The sequence below is a fragment of the Melospiza georgiana genome, chromosome 1, assembly GCF_028018845.1.
Source record: "Melospiza georgiana isolate bMelGeo1 chromosome 1, bMelGeo1.pri, whole genome shotgun sequence".
Taxonomy (NCBI): Eukaryota; Metazoa; Chordata; class Aves; order Passeriformes; family Passerellidae; genus Melospiza; species Melospiza georgiana.
The window spans coordinates 151,870,387-151,887,921 of record NC_080430.1 but is presented as its reverse complement, the minus strand read 5'-3'; the positions used below and the strand labels follow the sequence as shown (position 1 = coordinate 151,887,921).

General features: G+C 41.5%; 1 protein-coding gene across 4 annotated transcripts in view; it reads left to right on the top strand.

Annotated features, from left to right (window-relative positions):
• TSNARE1 (t-SNARE domain containing 1) overlaps positions 1–17,535 on the top strand; it is a 469,627-nt gene that overhangs the window by 272,771 nt on the left and 179,321 nt on the right. For all 4 annotated transcript variants that reach the window (XM_058029909.1, XM_058029926.1, XM_058029901.1 and 1 more), the window contains exon 11: positions 12,534–12,606. In XM_058029909.1, the coding sequence (XP_057885892.1) occupies positions 12,534–12,606 (73 nt within the window). The remainder of the gene's footprint in view (positions 1–12,533; positions 12,607–17,535) is intronic.

Below are 17,535 nucleotides of genomic sequence, written 5' to 3'. Positions count from 1 at the left end.
ATGGGCCAGGATAATGGGAAAGGCAGCAAAGCAGACAGAAATCCTGGTGGGAATCTGTTACAGACCACCCAGCCAGGATGAAGAGATGGATAAATTGTTCTAGAAGTACCTGGGAGAAGCCTCATGATCACTGGCCTTTGTCCCCATGGAGGAATTCAATTTAACCAGGTGTCTGCTGGAAATACAACACAGCCAAGAGGAAACAGTCCTGGATGTTCCTGGAGTGTGTAGAAGATAAATTCCTGACACAGCTGGTCAGAGAGCCAACTAAAGAAGCTGTGCCACTGGACCTGTTGGGTACTTTTAACCAGAAATTGGAAATTTTCAACTGGATACTGAGCACAGACAATTGGAAAATAAAGTGAGCTGTCACACAGCCTTTAGTGTCTGCCCCAGACTTTGGCACCTTTTGTATGATAAGGAGGTGTGTGAGAAATGAGAGCATTTTGGCCTGCTTTTTCTATTAGAAATTTGGAGGTGATCCAGAAGGAAATAAATGAGGAAGAAGTATTAAGTATAATTTATGAAGAGAGATTACAGGAATTTACCAATTGCAGGCTCAGAAAGTGCAGCAGTGATTAGTTGAGCCATGATGACTGTGTAGAAATACTTGATGTGTAATAGCATTGAAAAAAGGGTAGAATAATTTAAAATATTAAGGTTGAAGGTAGTAACAAATTACCAAGCAGTAACTAAGGACAGAGCGAAATAAATTAAACATTCAGAAAAAATTCTTGAATAATGAGATGAATCATTTTGGATATAATGATATTTTTAAAATAGGCAGTCTCTCCTGTATACAGTGGAGAATAAAACTATGTGAGAGTGTTTGGGAGAGTCAACTTGCAGGAGGTGATACCCATCAACCTTTATTTTCTGAGCCTTTTAGCTGCAGTCATAATTAATTTGTCCTCAGATACTTTAACTCAGCATTGTACCTTTAAAGTAACCTGCATTATTGACCGAAAACATGTAAGAAAATTGTCAACAGTAGAGTCTGCAATCCACAGAGACAAAATCTGGAAGAGCCTACAAAGATCACAGCATTTGGCTTTTAAATGCACAGGGAAATGGAGGACATAGAGGGTTGGATTGTTTTTTTTTTTTTTAATTGTATGGAAAAAGTATCTCCTTTTTGCCCAAATTTACCATTGAGAAGGTGAACCTTGGGCAGACCTTGAATATCGAGTTACTGATGGAGTTGGTGGTCTGTGGAGCACTGGATGGCCTGAACAGCCATTCCCCTTTTTTTGGCTGTGCCTCTTCAGTCTCCTGAAGGAAGAGGACAAGATCTCTCCTCTGGACCTCTGGGACCCCCAACACAAGAGAGATGTTGACCGCTTCAAACAAGTCCAGAGGAAGCCACTAAGCTGATCCAAGGGCTCTGTTCTGGGGCCTGGCTGGGAGAGCTGGGGGTGTCCAGCTTGGGGAAGAGAAGGCTCCAGAGAGAGCTCAGAGCTCCTTCCAGAGCATGAAGGGGCTCCAAGAGAGGTAAAGAGGGACTTGGGAAAAGGGATGGAGTGACAGGAGAAGGGGGAATGGCCTTGAGCTGAAGGAAGGTGGGTTTAGTTTACAAATTAGGAGAAAATTCCTTCCTACAGGAGTGGTGAGGTGCTCCAAGAGGTTGTCCAGAGAAGTTGTGGGAGCTCAATCTGTGGAGGTGCTCAGGTTCAGACTGGACTGTGTTTTGATTAAGCTGGTCTAGGTGCCCTGTCCCTGTCAGGAGGTTGGAACCAGATGGTCAGTAAGGTCTCTTCCAGCCCAAACCCTTCTATGATTTTATGATTCCAACCTTCAGTGACCTCTGTAAGAGATTGTGACTCCCTCCCTCTCTTGCACTAAACCCATGAACTCCATTTGTAATAAAGCCTGAGTGACTCTGCATAGGCTACAGCAGCTTCAGCGTTTTCTAAACAGAGGATTGGCAGCATAGCGGTGAGTTGTAAAAAGCTGCTGTATATTTCCTTATCCCTTTGTCTCTTTCCTTTCAGTTAGTATTCTTTTTTAAATTGTCAAGAATAAATAGTGCACCTAAATCAATCACTCTGTTGATAGCTGCAGATCAGACTCTGCAATCAGTGTTTTATTTAAGTAAAATAATTGAGCAGCAATTGATAATACATGACAGCTTAAGATTGCTCTAATTGCTTGGCTTCCCAGAACACTCCTAAAAAGAAAATGAATTCCTCCATTGTATTTTTTTTTTCTGGCTGCATGACCCTCATGGAAATAAATCCAGAGTGGAGAATTAATAGTGCTGCAAACAAAGTGTAGAAAGTGTTGAAGTTTTTGTCATAATCTTTGCACGGTTTCTATTTTTGAAGATAACATACCACCTGCAATAAACTGCCTTTCCTGGGGCTGGTATCAGTCAGGGTGATAGATTACAACTACTTCCCTCACTGCTGCTATTAGTTTATACATTGCTGCCTGGGGCAGGAAGCAGGAGATGCTAAAGGAAAAGTCAGCATGGAACAAACTGAGTTTGGAATTTGATGGCGGATTTTCATCTCTTCGGTGACTTGGTACTCAGGAGGCCTTCTTCTTCTGAGCAGCTGCAAAAAAGTGGAGCTGTAAATATTAAATGCATTTTATTTTTTTTATTTTAAAAAGACTAAGTGTCCCCAACAAGCATTTTTACTGCATATAAAAAAATAATAACTTTTTTTTCATAGGTTGCTGTAAGAACTCATATATATCACTTTCTGCAGTTGAGACCAATGGCTCCTTGGAGCTGTTGGAGAGCAAAATAAATGTGCAATACAGACAAATAGTTCCTGTTGGACAGGTACCCACCACATGAAAAACTCTGTGACAATTGCATCAAATCACGTGGTTATTGCCCAGCTCTTGCAGAAAGAAAAAGGGTCTGTTGCCCATAAAAGCCTTTTCTTGGACAAGGCTGTGGATTATTGGTGGACAATTCTGCTCTCATTTGCATGGCTTTTATGTTTACCTTTTGTATTATATTTAATTTTTGCTTTCTGTGTGTCGGGCCAGGAAATTTCACAAACCCTAAGCCACAATCTATATTTGAAATACAAATGGATTTCCTCTATTGGGAGAACCTTCATTTTCACTGAGTATTTTTATTCCTGGTCTACAAAGGCCACAATGTTAGGCATTTCATTATCTCTGTTCATTTTGGGTCCTTCATGTAATTACTTTTGTGCCATTTGATTAGCCTATATACATATGTGAATTAACCCAGAAGGAACTCCTTAATTCAACTCCAGGGAGCTGGGAAAGGTGAGAAGGCAAAAAATCCCACAAAAACCTTTCTAGCATATCAGAAAACAGAAGCAATATTTCTGATCTGTGAGTCTCTTTCATATCCAGCCCAAGGGTTTGTTGAAAAGCAAAGATATTAATCTTTCTTTAGTGGTAAAGTAGATAGAAACTTGGCCGTAGGAGAGCAAAAGTTTGGACTCATAGTGAGGGTGCAGAAACTTTCTTCTGCAACCATGAGAAAATAAATCATAGAATCATAGGCTGGTTTGGGTTGGGACCTCAAAGATCTCCCAGTTCCAACCCCACTGCCATGGATCAGGTTGCTCAGGGTTATTGCTTCCAAATATGAATTGTAACATCCAGAGTCTTCTTCCAGCTGTGCTGACAAGGTACAGGAACATCAGACATATAGTAAAGAGAAATAAAATTGAGGCACATTCCCATTTGGAGAGCAGAGCTGATGTTCACTCTGGAGAGTAATGAAGTCGCTTCCCTCTTCATTTCCTTATTTTGTGCATTTCCCTTCCTCTTTTACTCCTTGTTGATATTTTGAGTGTCTGGTGGAAGAGGAGAGTGGTGGGGATGAAGGAAGGGCAGGGCTCTGCAAAATATGTAAATTTACATGTTCTTCTCCATCATGGGTGAAATTTGAAACATTCTCCGTTTGCTCTGCACCTCGAATTTGTAGCATAATTCTTTTGTTGTCCACACTCATGAAGCCCCACCTGGAGCACTGATTCCAGCTCTGGAGTGCTCAAGGCCAGGCTGGATGGGGCTTGGAGCAGCCTGGTCCAGTGGAAGATGTCCCTGCACATGGCAGGGGTTGGAACTGGGTGATCTTTAATGTCCCCTTCAAACCCAAACTATTCTGTGACTTTATGATCCTGTTTTCATGGTCACACAACTGCTGCATCTCAGTTTTCTGATGTGCCCCATCTCTCCTGCTCTCCCTGATATAAAAACTTTCACGGTATTAACTTGAAGACAAAATGGAATCAACACAGATTTATTTTTTTTTTTCTTTTTGGTTAAAACTAAGCAAGCCAAACAAATTTTTCTTTTCTTTTATTTTTTTGTTAACTTGCCTGTTATCAGATCATATCAGTGTTCATGCTTATTTTACATCAGAATGTTTAGCCAGGAAAAAGAAGCCTGAGATTTAAGGTCTGTTTTCTGCTACTGTAGACAGAAATAGGCTATGTTTATATCTCTGCAATCTGCTAAGCCTCAAATGTTCATTTAACACCTGGTGTATGTTCAGGGCAAGTTAATCTTAAAATTATTAGTGTCTGTCTCTATACAGTGGCTGTTTATACAGGTGGGAGTGTTTGTGGTACATAAGAATACCTGTGTTTATGTGCCTGTATAAATACCCGCATGAACATACATAAGGGAATTCACAGACCTTTACAAACTGATGAATTTAAATGAAATTTAGGGTGTTAATTATTTGAAGATCAGAATCAAAGTCAGTAAAAATAATGCTTTATGTGATCTTTGATGCTTTATTATATTTTCTAAATATATCGCGAGGATATCTACATAAAACCAGAACTATTGATGAACCCCTCCATTAACACATCTCCTATTTCCAGATCCAAAGGGTTTTTAAAAGGTCAAATTACTCTTCCTATGTTTGTATTATTATATTTCCCTTAGACAGCCCTGGCAAGGGGGATGGCTTTAAACCAGTAGCAGGCACATTTAGATGAGATATTAGGAAGAAATTCTTCCCTGTGAGGGTGGGGAGGCCCTGGCACACCCAGAGAAGCTGTGGCTGCCCCATCCCTGGAATTGTCCAAGTCCAGGTTGGATGGGGCTTGGAGCAACCTGGGAAAGGGGAAGATGTTCCTGCCCATGACAGGAGGTTGGAATGAGATGATCTTCAAGGTCCCTTCAACCCAAACCATTCTGTGATTTCATTATTCTGATTCCATGATAGAACTGTCAGGATTTGTGACCCTGTCGGGGATCCACTTGAAGAACTGCAGCCCCTGGGAAGGACCAGGTTGGAGGGGTTTGTGGGGGACTCTGCCTTGGGAGGGACCCCACAGGGCTGGGGAAGAGTGTGAGGAGTAAGAAATATGTGACAAACTGACCACAGCCCCCACTCCCTATTGCCCCGCGCCACAGCAGTGGAGGGGGAGAGAACATGGAAGTGAAGTCCGGGAAGAAGGGAAGGCTGGTGTCCTAGTTCAGGGCAAATTTTGGAGAGAACTCCCCAAAGGGGCTGCTCTAGAAAAGCAGATTCAATTGGCCTCTCCCCCCAGCCAGTCCGAGAGAAAAATACCTCCTTGGAGAAAAATGGAAAAAACCTGTTTATTAAACAATAAAACCTAAACAATATTAAACAATAAAACCCCTTGCTGCTCCAAAAGAGATGACAAACTCAGAAAGTCACCCCTCCAGCACTGGAAATGTCGCAGGCCAGGCCTGGCCTGGTGGGCCTCAGGTGTGAGGTGCCGGTGCTCTTCTGGTGTTTAGGCCAGAGCAGGTTTAAACAGCACCAAAGAAAAGATAAAAAAAGACCACAGTTCAGGGAACTTCTTTGCCTCAGCTAGCTAAACTAACTAAAACAAAGGAGAGCTCTGTCCTGCTGTCTGTTCATCGGCAGACAACACAGTCAGGAGCAGGAATGTAGAGGAGTGAGTGCCATGTCTGCAAACAAACTGCTGCTTCTTCTCTCCTCCTTCACTCTCTGGAACAAATCTTAAAGGTGCAGAACTTATTATTCAGCATAAACAGAACAGACAATTAGGGATAAAAGCATCATATAGTCAACCTAGGACAGCTGGGTAGAAGTGTTTTAAGATTGCATATTATTTTTCATTACCCTACTCTGATTTTGTTTGGTAACGAATGAAACTGATTTACCCAAATCAAGTCTATTTTGCCTGTGGCAATAACTGATGACTGATCTCTCCCTGTCCTGATCTCACCCCAAGAGCCTTTTGTTGAATTTCCTCTCCCCTGTCCAGCTGAGGAGGAGAGTGACAGAGCAGCTTTGGTGGGCATGTGACATCCAGCCAGGGGCAGAATGAATAAAACACCAGCTGGCAGCTGGCAGGATTTCTGTTCTCATCCCTGTTGAGGTGCCCTCTGTGGTGGCCTCAGCTCTCTGATGAGTTGGAGGCATCTCAGCTCCCACAGGCTCTCAATGTGGATTTGGTGGGCAGGAACCCCTTTCCTGTTGTGTTTCCTGGGCTGGTGTCCCCAGGTAGGTGCTGGACTGGCATCCCCAAGCTCAGCATGACTACTTTAATTATGCAGCATGGTTTTACACTCCCTGAGATGACACAGACCTCTAAGACAGCAAAAGAAAGAGGAAACGTGCACAGGCAAGAGAGGGAGAGAGAAACTCCGCACTCTGGCTGTTGTTGAGTCCCAGAGGAGATCTAACTCAGTCTGTAATTGCTGTTCTGGATGGCTTCTGCCCTCAAAACAATTTTCTGCTGGTCTGTTGTTGCTTAGGCTGAATCAGGTTGATTTATTGAATGTCATTTTTTTCTCCCCAGCCATAGACAAGAGAAAAATATTTGTTGAAAGGCTGTTGCAGCAAGATTTAGTTTCTGCCTATCTTGCATCAGAAGCTTGCTCATGTTTTATATTATTTTTTTTTCTTTTTCCTTTCCTTCCCCTGCCTCTCAGAAAGGAATGAGGACAGACAAACACCATGCTCTGATTTGTTTTTCCATGTCCATACATGCTGGACCACAGGGTAGGAGATGCCCCACGGCTGTTGCAGAAGGGACAACACACAAGGAACATCTCAGCATCTCTTTGCTAAAACATGACAGAAACTACAAAGGGCTGTTGGTTGATCTTTTTTTTCTTGTTTCTTTATTTTTTTTCCCCCAAAGATAACAAGCACAAGGGGTTTGTTTTGCTTTATTCTGTTTTGGAGTACTTGCATGTGCAGAAATGCACACATGGGCCTTCTAGGACATCTTTCAGGATCTCCTTGGGGTTTATTTTACAGCTCTCCTGGCTGCTTGCTGCAGAATAAATGACAGGTCACAATGTGACCTCGCTTGTAAAAATTCAGCAGCTCCTGAATATTGAGGCAGCAATTAATTTAAATGCTAATTTATAGTCCTTTAAAAAATGGATGGCTGGTTTGTGAGTAAACACATGTGCTAAATAGGATAGACCACTGATACTTTTGATCCCATTTTTATACAAACCTAAGGCAAACATTCCTAGAAATGAGTGCTCCTTCCCTTGAGGACCTGAGCTGACACTGATAGGGGAGGCTGGGATCTGTCTCCATGTGAGAGAGGAATTATTGACTACACAGATTTGTTCTGTGTCCTTCTGAGGAGAACGTGTTCTCTCTGGTTTATTTAACACCATTCCCATATCTGGAATACAACAATGTCCTCAGGATATCATTAAGGGCAGGGTGTCTTGGTTTAGAAAGACAGGAGTCTGCTGAGGAAGGCAGGAGCTTCCCCTGAGATGGAGAATGTAAACCCTCCCCACGCCTCCAAATTGCTATAAATTTTAAATTAAGGGGCTCTCAGGCAAAAATATGGGAACAGGAAATAACAGTTCTTTAATAGGGAAAAGGAAAAAAAAAAGGGATAAAATAAACAATGCAGTACACTAGAAAAACACTGACAGAGTCAGAACCCAACCTGACACCCTGTGGGTCAGGCTGTTGGTACCAGTCCAATGGGAAATGTGGCTGCAGCCCTCCTGCAGTGTCAGGGGTGGTTCTGTTGGAACAGGGGGTCCTGTAGAGAAGGATGTATTCTTCCTCTGAAGATCCAGTGGAAGAAGAGGCAGCTGCTGTTCCTGTGGTGAATCCAGTGGAGAAAACCGCGCTGGTGTCTCAAAACCTCTGGATTATATCTGGGTAGCAATGCTTGGCTCCTCCCTCTGGGCGGGGCATCTCGCAATGGGATGTTCTAGTTCTTATCAGCCATGCAGTGACATTCAATAGTCTGTTATCAGCTGATGTCCCCTCCCCAGGAAGGTGTGAATGTGGTCACTCAAAGAGAGAGATAAGGCAAACTGCCCACTTGACAAAGATAATCTGCCATACAGATGGTAATGGAAAACATCTTGCATTGCAACCTTCAGCACAGGGTAATGTTGGAAGTCTTCAGTGTGAATAAATCTTCACCCCACAAAGCATGAGAGTGAAAGAGAGGAGAGGTTTGCTTATTTTCTGTATTGGAAATACTTCAGCAATGCTCATTCTGTGGGGAAATGGGCTGCTGGGATTTATTGTTCCCACATTGGTGACAATGTCTGGATTTTATAACCTGACTTGCTCGCAAATTAATTTCAAAAATATTATAATCTTTTTCTTGTTAAATAAAAAAAATGGGAAATTGAAATTTCTGGTTTATCTGCAAAATCAAATTTCCAACCATTTTTGTGTCAGGTTTGGTAATTTAATTTTTTTTCCCAAAATCTCAGTACTATGCAGTGACATTATTCACTTACTGAGTCAGGTTAAGTGACTCAAATAGTCCTGCCATTTTAACCTACTACTTTCTGTTAAGAACTTCCCAAACTAATTTTCCCTAGTGAGAGTTAATCCTCTGGAACTTAAGGGCCTCATTCTTTTGCATCTCTGCTTTTCTCCTCTATCACTTCTCTGCTTTTCTGGCCATCTTTAGCTGCTGCCATTTCATTTTATTGTTGACTAGTTTAATGCTTTTTGTTCCAGAATGAGTGATATTAAATCCTGGCTACTAATCTGAAGAATGGATTTCTCCTTTTTGGGGAGGGAAAAAAAAAGAAAAGAAAAGAGGATTTATCTGGAACAGTTTAAATCTGTCTCCCTCTTGCTGCAGAATATAGTGAATGAATTGTTGCCAGCCAGGAAAGAGTGCTGTTAATTAATACCCAGGGAGCCCCAGCCTAGTTAGCTGGCAGGGAGACAGAATTTTGGGAATGGTGGTGGCTGCTGCACTCCTGGGTTCTGTGGAGTCAGAGATTTATGAGGAGCTGTATTTCATTGTGAATTCTGCAAAGTGTGTGCAAACATGGGGAACCAAAGGCAATCTGATTTTCCTAACAAACTCTGATGCCTGGCAAGTTCAGAGGGATGGAGCAGACCTGGCAAGAAGGAGCAGGAGAGTAGCTCCAAGGTATATTCCATTATGGAAGGTCTTTATTTCTGGGTATTTTTCCTTCTTCTATTTCTTCCTTTGTTTTCCTTACATATATCAAGGACTTTGAGACTTCACATTGCCAGGTTAAATTATTCAGCAGATTTCTTGCTTCAGGTCAGGTTGTTTTTGTGCTCTGTGCTTTATAACTCACCCCTGTTTGGTTTTCCTCAAGTGCAGTTTTTCCTTCCTCACAACTCAGTGCTGGCTCTCACTGATGCATATTTGCTAAACAGTAATTTTAAGTGTTATTGCAACATTATGGAAAGGATCTGTACTCTGCAGCTGCAGATGGTTTGGTTTCAAGTACCTGAATACAAATGGCAAAGCTGAACCAGCACCACTTGCACACAATGTTGAATTTTCTTCCTCATTCTTATCTACTTCATACAATATCTGGGGATCAGATCACACACACAGCCCAAATCCTCATGGCTAAATTAGCTGGGAAGGACCTTCTAAGAATTCAATGTATCATCTGTTTTATTCCAATGGAAAAGCTTGGGGAGGGTGGGGGCATGTGTAATTCAATATATTGCAATGAACCCTGTCTAGGCAAATGTACTTACAAAAACAAATTTGTGAGTTTTAAGCCACCTTCAATTAAAGTGCTGAAAAAGAAGCCCAACAAAATAAAGCAGATTGAAGTGTAGCAAGGATTGTGTTTATATTACAAGGAACAGACACAAAATATTATGTCAGTGACAATTTAGCCAAGAGAGAATAATTAGCATTCTGGGCTTTTTTACTATTATTATTTTTTTTTTGTTTTTATTTTCCTTAATCATCTTTTGCAAAGTCATTAAACAAGAGCAGAGCAAGACATTCAAGTTAATTCTCAGCTCTTCATATTTTGCTAAACTTTAACTTTCTCCCTTAAAATATTTTTACAAAAAGCTCAGAAAACTTCCCTACACAAAAAAAAAAAAATCACCACTAATTTTTCCTCATTTCCCAGTAATGATTTACTAACACACTGTGCAAGTACAATCTCAAATTACTTAAACTTCATTGTTTTGCAAAATATTCTGCAGTATTTACAAGTTAGGAATAATACCATCCATAATTAAAGCTTCATTATGCTTGACAAATGAAGGAAAGAAGCACATTTTGTGGTGCATTACCCAGTCTTTTTTGGGGGAGTGTTTTTTTGCTTTATTATGATTTCTCACAGCTTTTGCAATCTTTTGCTTTTCCTCCATCTTCAGTTATTCAACAATTTGGTCTATTCTAGCACTCACAGTGGGACTCCCAGACCTCATTTTAAATTGATGCAGTTCTATTGCATTATGTGTTGAAGTGTTTTGCCAGTTATATTCTCATAGCAAACTTCAGTAGGAGGACATGGATTCATTTTGCACCATTTTCTGAATTTGTTAGTGGGGAAATGGAGTTCTTTAAAAAACATGGTGGAGGCAGTTGGATCTTTTGGGATGAACGTGGAATCCCAGACTGGGACAGGCTGGAAGGGATCACAGTGGGGCCATCTGGTCCCAGCTCCCTGCTCCAGCCATCCCAGAGCACAGGCTGCGAAAAAATCCCAGAGCAAAAGCTGTGAGAAATCATAATAAAGCAAAAGAGATTGTGTCCAGGCAGTTCTGAAACTTCTCATTATCCTGCTCTGATTTTGTTAGTAATAAATTCCATTAATATCTGTCTGTTTTGCCCATGATGATATTAGGAGGGTGAGGTATCCTGGCCCTTAATTTATGAACCCTTCATTATATTTTCAGCCCTCTGTTTACTCACAGAGGGGAGTATTACAGCGACCTGGTGAGGTCTTCAGGTGAGAGAAGGAGGAGAATCTTGTTTGATGATCAGAAGGCTGGATTTATTGATATATGATATATAATACATTATTACTATACTAATAGGAATAAAGAGAGAAGTTGCCGAGCTGCTAAGCTAAGAATAGAATAGAAAGAATGAATAACAGAGAATCTGCCCCCAAGCTGGTCTTGTGATTGGCCCTTAATTGTACACATGGAACATGAACCAATCACAGGTGCACCTATTGCATTTCACAGCAGCTGATAATCATTGTTTACATTCTCTTCTGGGGCCTCTGCTTCCCAGAAGATGCACAAATCCCAAAGAAAGGATTTCTATGAAAAAATGTCTGCAACAGGGGAGTGGTAGAGCAGATTGTGTGGGTGCCTGTCATCCAGCCACGCTCAAACAACTCTCAGGGTTCCATGGACTCACAGTTTGCCAGACAGTCTGTGGAATCTCCATTCTTGGGGACACACAAGCCATGCCCTGATCACCCTACTTTAGTTGTCTGCTCTGAAAATGGCTTTTGGGCAAAATAATTTCCAAAGGTTCCTGCCCATTTCAATGTTTCTATGATTCTCTGACTAGTAAGGCTGAAAAAAAAATAAACATCCTTTTTTAGAGTCTTTTTTTCTGCTCTGGTAGTGCTGCCTTACTGGTAGTGCATTTAGCAGCGTCTATATTATTATGCCTATTATTGCTAAACTAATTCTTTTTACAATACTCAGTGTCATATGATGTCAACATATGCTCCCATTTGCTCTTTTATATGGTAAGTGTTCAGAAATGAAGGAAACAAACCCATGAGTAATTTGCTGTGTTTTCACAGAGAAAATTTCAGAGCTGAATGCAGTTACTTTTTTTTTTTTTTTTTTAACTACTTGAAAACATATAAATGAATCAGTTCATCAAGCACCTCTTTCCTTATTGCCCTACCAATAAGGTAATTTCAAATTCAGGGAGTTTTTGATTGTATCCATCAGTTTATGAATAGCATCAGATGGATGCTGTGCTGAGAGATGGCCTCTTTTTGTGTAGGAGAAAACAATCTGAGAGGAATGGCCTGCATCACCAATAACTTTTGTAGAAAGGGAAGGGTTTGCCACTGTTGTTTTTCCTTAGTCCTCCACGACTCTGAAAAGCAAGCATAAAATGTGATCATTCCACTTGCTCCTCTCACAAAGCTGGAGTCAGCTGCCTGACTTAGATCCAGCAAACCATGGATCTAATTCCATAAGGGAATTTTTTACTATGGGAGCATTGTAACTTCCCCTTTTACTTCTACACCACTGAAGAATTCAGGGTTTGTGTTTTTCTTTGCCAATCTGGACTGTGGAACGTGCCTTTTGTACTTGGATATCCCCCATTCCTGGGTAATGGTAATTGGGATTTCTGTCTTTCCAGAGTGACATGTTGGATGTGAACCAGATCATCAAAGACCTGGCCTCCATGGTGCACGAGCAAGGAGACACAATAGGTAGGTGTCACATGAAAATTATGGGCTTTATTACCCTCTTCCACCATTCCAACATGATCTTGTCCCTCACGAGCAGCCCTTTGTTCATTTTCCCTGTGTTTTGAGCATTTTGTACATCCAGAGATGTCTGGATCTGACAAGCTGCCCTGTGCAATAAGGTTCTTATGTTATGGACAGTTTGCTGGTATATTTAGCATAAAATAGAATTCACAGGGAGATGAATCCATTCCCTTTTGACTGCAAAAAAGGAAGCTGGAGAGTGTATAACATTAACGGGAAAGGGATCCAATTCTTCCTTTCTACCTGGAACTGTAATAAAAAAAAACAATAGTAGTGGCAATTATTATGATGATTATTGATGAAATTAGGGAAAATTAAGGAGCTTTTTTGTTTCCAAATAGAATTTTCATTCCACATAGCAGGGTGTGTCTAATTAAATTTAGAGAAGCCTCAAGATGTACCCATATAAAGTCTGAAGTTTCTGCCCATTAGTTGATCTCCTCTTATTCTGCAGCTACCAAAGACTAGGAAAAAATTGGGTGGAGAAAACTGGGAAAAGAGATGAGAGTCACTCCTAGTCCTATCTTTAGGAGATGAGAGTCACTCCTAGTCCTATCTTTATCTTCACTCCCAGCCCATCACTGGGAGCCACCAGTTCTTGTTAACAAAGAGAAAATGCACTTTAGATCATTTCTCTCTGACTTTAGTCACTGCTCTTTTCTGCTGATGTGAAGAAAAAGCAGACTATTTTTTTCTCTATCTCTTGTTTTTTATATGCCCGATAATAATATGTGGTACTTCTGAAACAATTGTCCACTTCCAAAATTGGGAGCTAATTGTCCTAAAGGCTGGTTGAGGGACCTAAACTCCAGAGCAGCAGGATTTATGGGGATATTTCTCACCTAAAGGCTCAGCTGGAATTCTCAGTGGTGCTCCTGGGAGCAGAAGCAAGTCCTGAGACAGCCATATGCAGATTTTAAGAGCAGAAATTCTTCTCTGCTGCTTGTTAACCACTCTGGATTTTTTTACTGGTTCATATCTCTGCAAATTTCCATTACCATAAGATACTTCCTTTTACACTAAAATGAGTGATCTACACCCCTCTGAGAAACACCACTCAGGTTCACAGGGGCAGCAAAAAGAAAAAAAATCAAAATTATATTTAAAATCAGAGTTTTTGTATATTTTCTTTTTTTCTTCTTCTTTTCTTTTGTTTTTTTTTTTTTTTTTTCTCTTGATGCTGTTTTGAAAGCTTATTTTTTTGCATGGATAACTTTGGAGCCTGATTCATCTCTAAAAGCACATCAGATGCTAATGCCTTGAGGGACATGACAACATACATCAGCTAGCTCCAAGATCCTCACAACTCCTTTTCTTCAGGCAATATTTATTACTTTAAGACTTTACCCATGCATAGAAGCCATCCCAGTATTAACTTCCCTGTGAGAGGCTGTTAGACTAAGTAGGACATTTTGTCTTTGAGCCAGCATAAGGTTTTTGTGAGTTTTTTTGTTGTTCCTCTCTTACACTTCAGCAGATTTTTAACAGTTTTTTTAAGGACTATCTTTGAATCCTGACAGGCAATCAAGGTATCTTCCCAAGCAATTGCTGGAGGGTCCCACCGTTTATCTTGTGACATTCATGTTGCACAAAAGTAAGGGAGATAAAGAATCAGGAGGCAAGAGATGCTGAAACCCCCACAGTGAAAATTCCACGATGACAAGAGACAGCTCTCTTGGCACTTGTTTCATTTTTTTTAGTCCATTCCTCTGGCATGCATGGAATGAAAGCTCTGTGTGTGCTTGTCTAGGAAACTCAGGGAAAATACAAAACCAGGGAATATGAGATGAGATGAGCAAAATACTCCCAGAGAAAATCCCTCTTTGGTTCACCTGAGCTGGGGAGAATTGTGGGGAAGAGTGTGTCTGGTCTGTGCATGGCACAGGCAGAGTATCTCTTGCTTCTTACAAAAATCGAAAAGAAGTTTTTTTTTGGCATGTGGGCCATTTCCTTAATGAACACTCTGATAACACTGGGAGAGCAATTTCTGTCATGCAAGGAAGAAAGAGAATCAGACTTGGGAGAGGATATCTCTCTTATTTTGTGTCTTCTGCAAACAAACTCTGTGCCCAAGTTCCTGGTCATGGCATCTCTTTGATACAAATATTTAATTATAAATCGCCATATCAGTGAGCCCAAACCTTTGAAACCAAAACAAGCCAATGGCCTGGGTTAGGTGGGAATCAGCAGAATTTCCCCAACAGAATCCTGTAGGAGCTCTTGGCAAAAACATCCCAGCGCTGCTTCATCACATTGGGCTGCTGGTGAGGGCAAAGAGGGCAAGGAGGAGGACACCAATAGGAGAAAACCATAACTGGCTGTAGAATTGGTGTTGGTGACATGGTTGGAGTTCAATGGGACCCTGCGTGGGGATTTTCAGCTGGAGAAATGGGATCCAGCACATAAGGAGAATTTTAGTAATGGTGGGAGAGGGAGGGTGTGACCAGCAGTCCTGTGGGAGCAGAGGACAGGATTGCTGGAAAAAGGACATGGGGTGGTGTGGCAGGAAAAATTCCCAAAGCCACCAAAATGAGGTGTGGGCAGGGAAGTGCCTACCAGGCACCACCATCATGGACAAAAATCCCAAATCCTCTGCAGGAGCTGAGCACTCTGAGGTGCTAAATGCACAAAGTGTCAGGAATAAACCTGAGGTGTGAAGTTGCAGGGCTACAGTTTCGTTGAGATCATGGAGATGTGGTGGGTTGGCCCCTTGATGAAGTGTTGCCTTGGAGGGATGAAGGCTCTTTTAGGAAGGGCGGGGTAGGAAAATGAGGAGGAAGAGTTGCCCTTTGTAGAGAGAGCAGCTGGAGTGCATGGGGTGCTCCCTGGGGATGGATGAGAAGCTGATGGAAATTTTATGGGTCAGGATAAAAAGGAGGACAGGCAGAATGGATGAGCCCCTCTGCAGACAGACAGGAACAGCCTCACCTTTTCAGATTCTGGTCCTCATGGCGCATTTCAGCCACCCCAGTATCAACTGGAAGGACAGCACAGCAGGGCATAAATATTCCAGAAGGTTCTGGCATGCATTGAGGACAGCTTTGGGGATCTGATGTACAAATGGCAAGATCTCCAGATGACCAGCAGAGGTTCATCTCCAATAAATTTTACTGTCATGGTAGCAGTAGGATTCTAAAGCTAAAGCATCCAAGGATTCTAGGCTTGGAACTGTAAGAAGTAAATTCTGTTGGAGGTGGTTGCAACAGCAACAATCACTCCTTTCCATGCTCCTAGATGGCCACTCAGCTGAGCTGTAAGTTCCCCAAAAGTCTGAAATATTCCCAGTATTTCCCACTTAGCATCTCTATTTTATATTTGTGAGCTTGTACTTTGATTGGTGGCACTGGGATGTGTATGCAGACTTCCATGGAATCAGTTTTGTGTCTGCTGTTAGGGAGAAGAGAATCCTTAAATCCTCACTTCCTCTGAAGAAAGTGTCAACAACACAGCAGCCAATATTTGTATTGGAAGCTGATGAAAGCAAGTGCATATTTGTCCAATTTGTAGGCTTCTGTTTGTCTTGTAAGTGAGAAGAAAGTTGACCTGAATAGGAGTTAATGCTCTTTTTTTTCTTTTTCGCCCATGGCAAAAGGAAATTATCTGTGTTTTAGAAAGGCTGTTTTTCCATGCCACCTGTGTATGGAACCTTAATAGTTATGCCAAAATAACACTCAAAACCTACACCTCTTATCAAAACTGCTTCAATTCAATTTCCACCACTTCTATCCCTGTTTACAGCTCCATTGCATTTCACAAAACCACAAGGAAAGACCCACATTTTTCTGAAAACATTTCACACTTTTAAAAGCATCACATTTCTGACTCTTGAGCAGTTTTGGAACCAAGCTTTGTGTATCTGTATCCTTCCCTAAAATGGGAAAAGATCCCAAGCTCACACAGTCACCACCTATTTTAATATCACAAGAACAGCAACACAGGATGGAATTTACCACTTCTTAGAGGAATTTACCTCTTTGTCCAAAATGAATGTACACAAATCTATATTGCACAGCAAATCTCACTGACTGAAAGAACCATGGAATCATAGGAGAATTTGGGTTGGAAGGGACCTTAAAGATCGACCACTTCCAACCCCTGCCATAGGCAGGGACATCTTCCACTATCCCAGGTTGCTCTGAGCCACATCCAGCCTGGCCTTGGACAATTCCAGGGATGGGGCTTTTTTGGGAAACCACAGCTTCTCTGGGAAACCTGTGCCAGGGCCTCCCCACCCTCACAAGGAAGAATTTCTTCCTGCTAAACCTACTCTATTTCAGTTTTAATCTATTCCCTCTTGTCCTGTAACTCCAGGCTCTTGTAAATAATCTCTCTCCATCTTTCTTGCAGGCTCCTTTCAGGTATTTGAAGGCCACAATTAGATTGGTAAAACCCTTCTCTTTTCCAGTTTGAACAGTTTCAATTGTCTCAGCCTTTCCTCTTAGGAGAGGTGCTCCATCTCTCTAATTAACTTGGTGGCCTCCTCAGAACAGATCAATGTCCTACTGTGTCAAGCTTAAGATTTCCTCAGACTTTGTTTTTAGACCAATACTTATCCAGACTTAGATGTTGGTGTTACCTGGCTTTCACTTCATTTCAATCTTGAAGTCCGGACTTTTTATATCTAAAAATAACTGGGTGAAAAATATTCTTAACATGATCTAAAGTCGATGGTCCTTCACTTAACAAACATCTCTGCCTGGTATCTGTCAGGCTGGAGCCCAGAGACCTGGAAAAAGAAGTAAAAACATGGCAGCTGTTGCTTTTCTTTGGTCAGGAGGAGCTTCTTGATGGGTCCATGAGTTCAGCCCTTGAGTGATGCTGCCATTCACTGAAGTGCCACATTGTCACTTATTACCTAGTGATGATAAC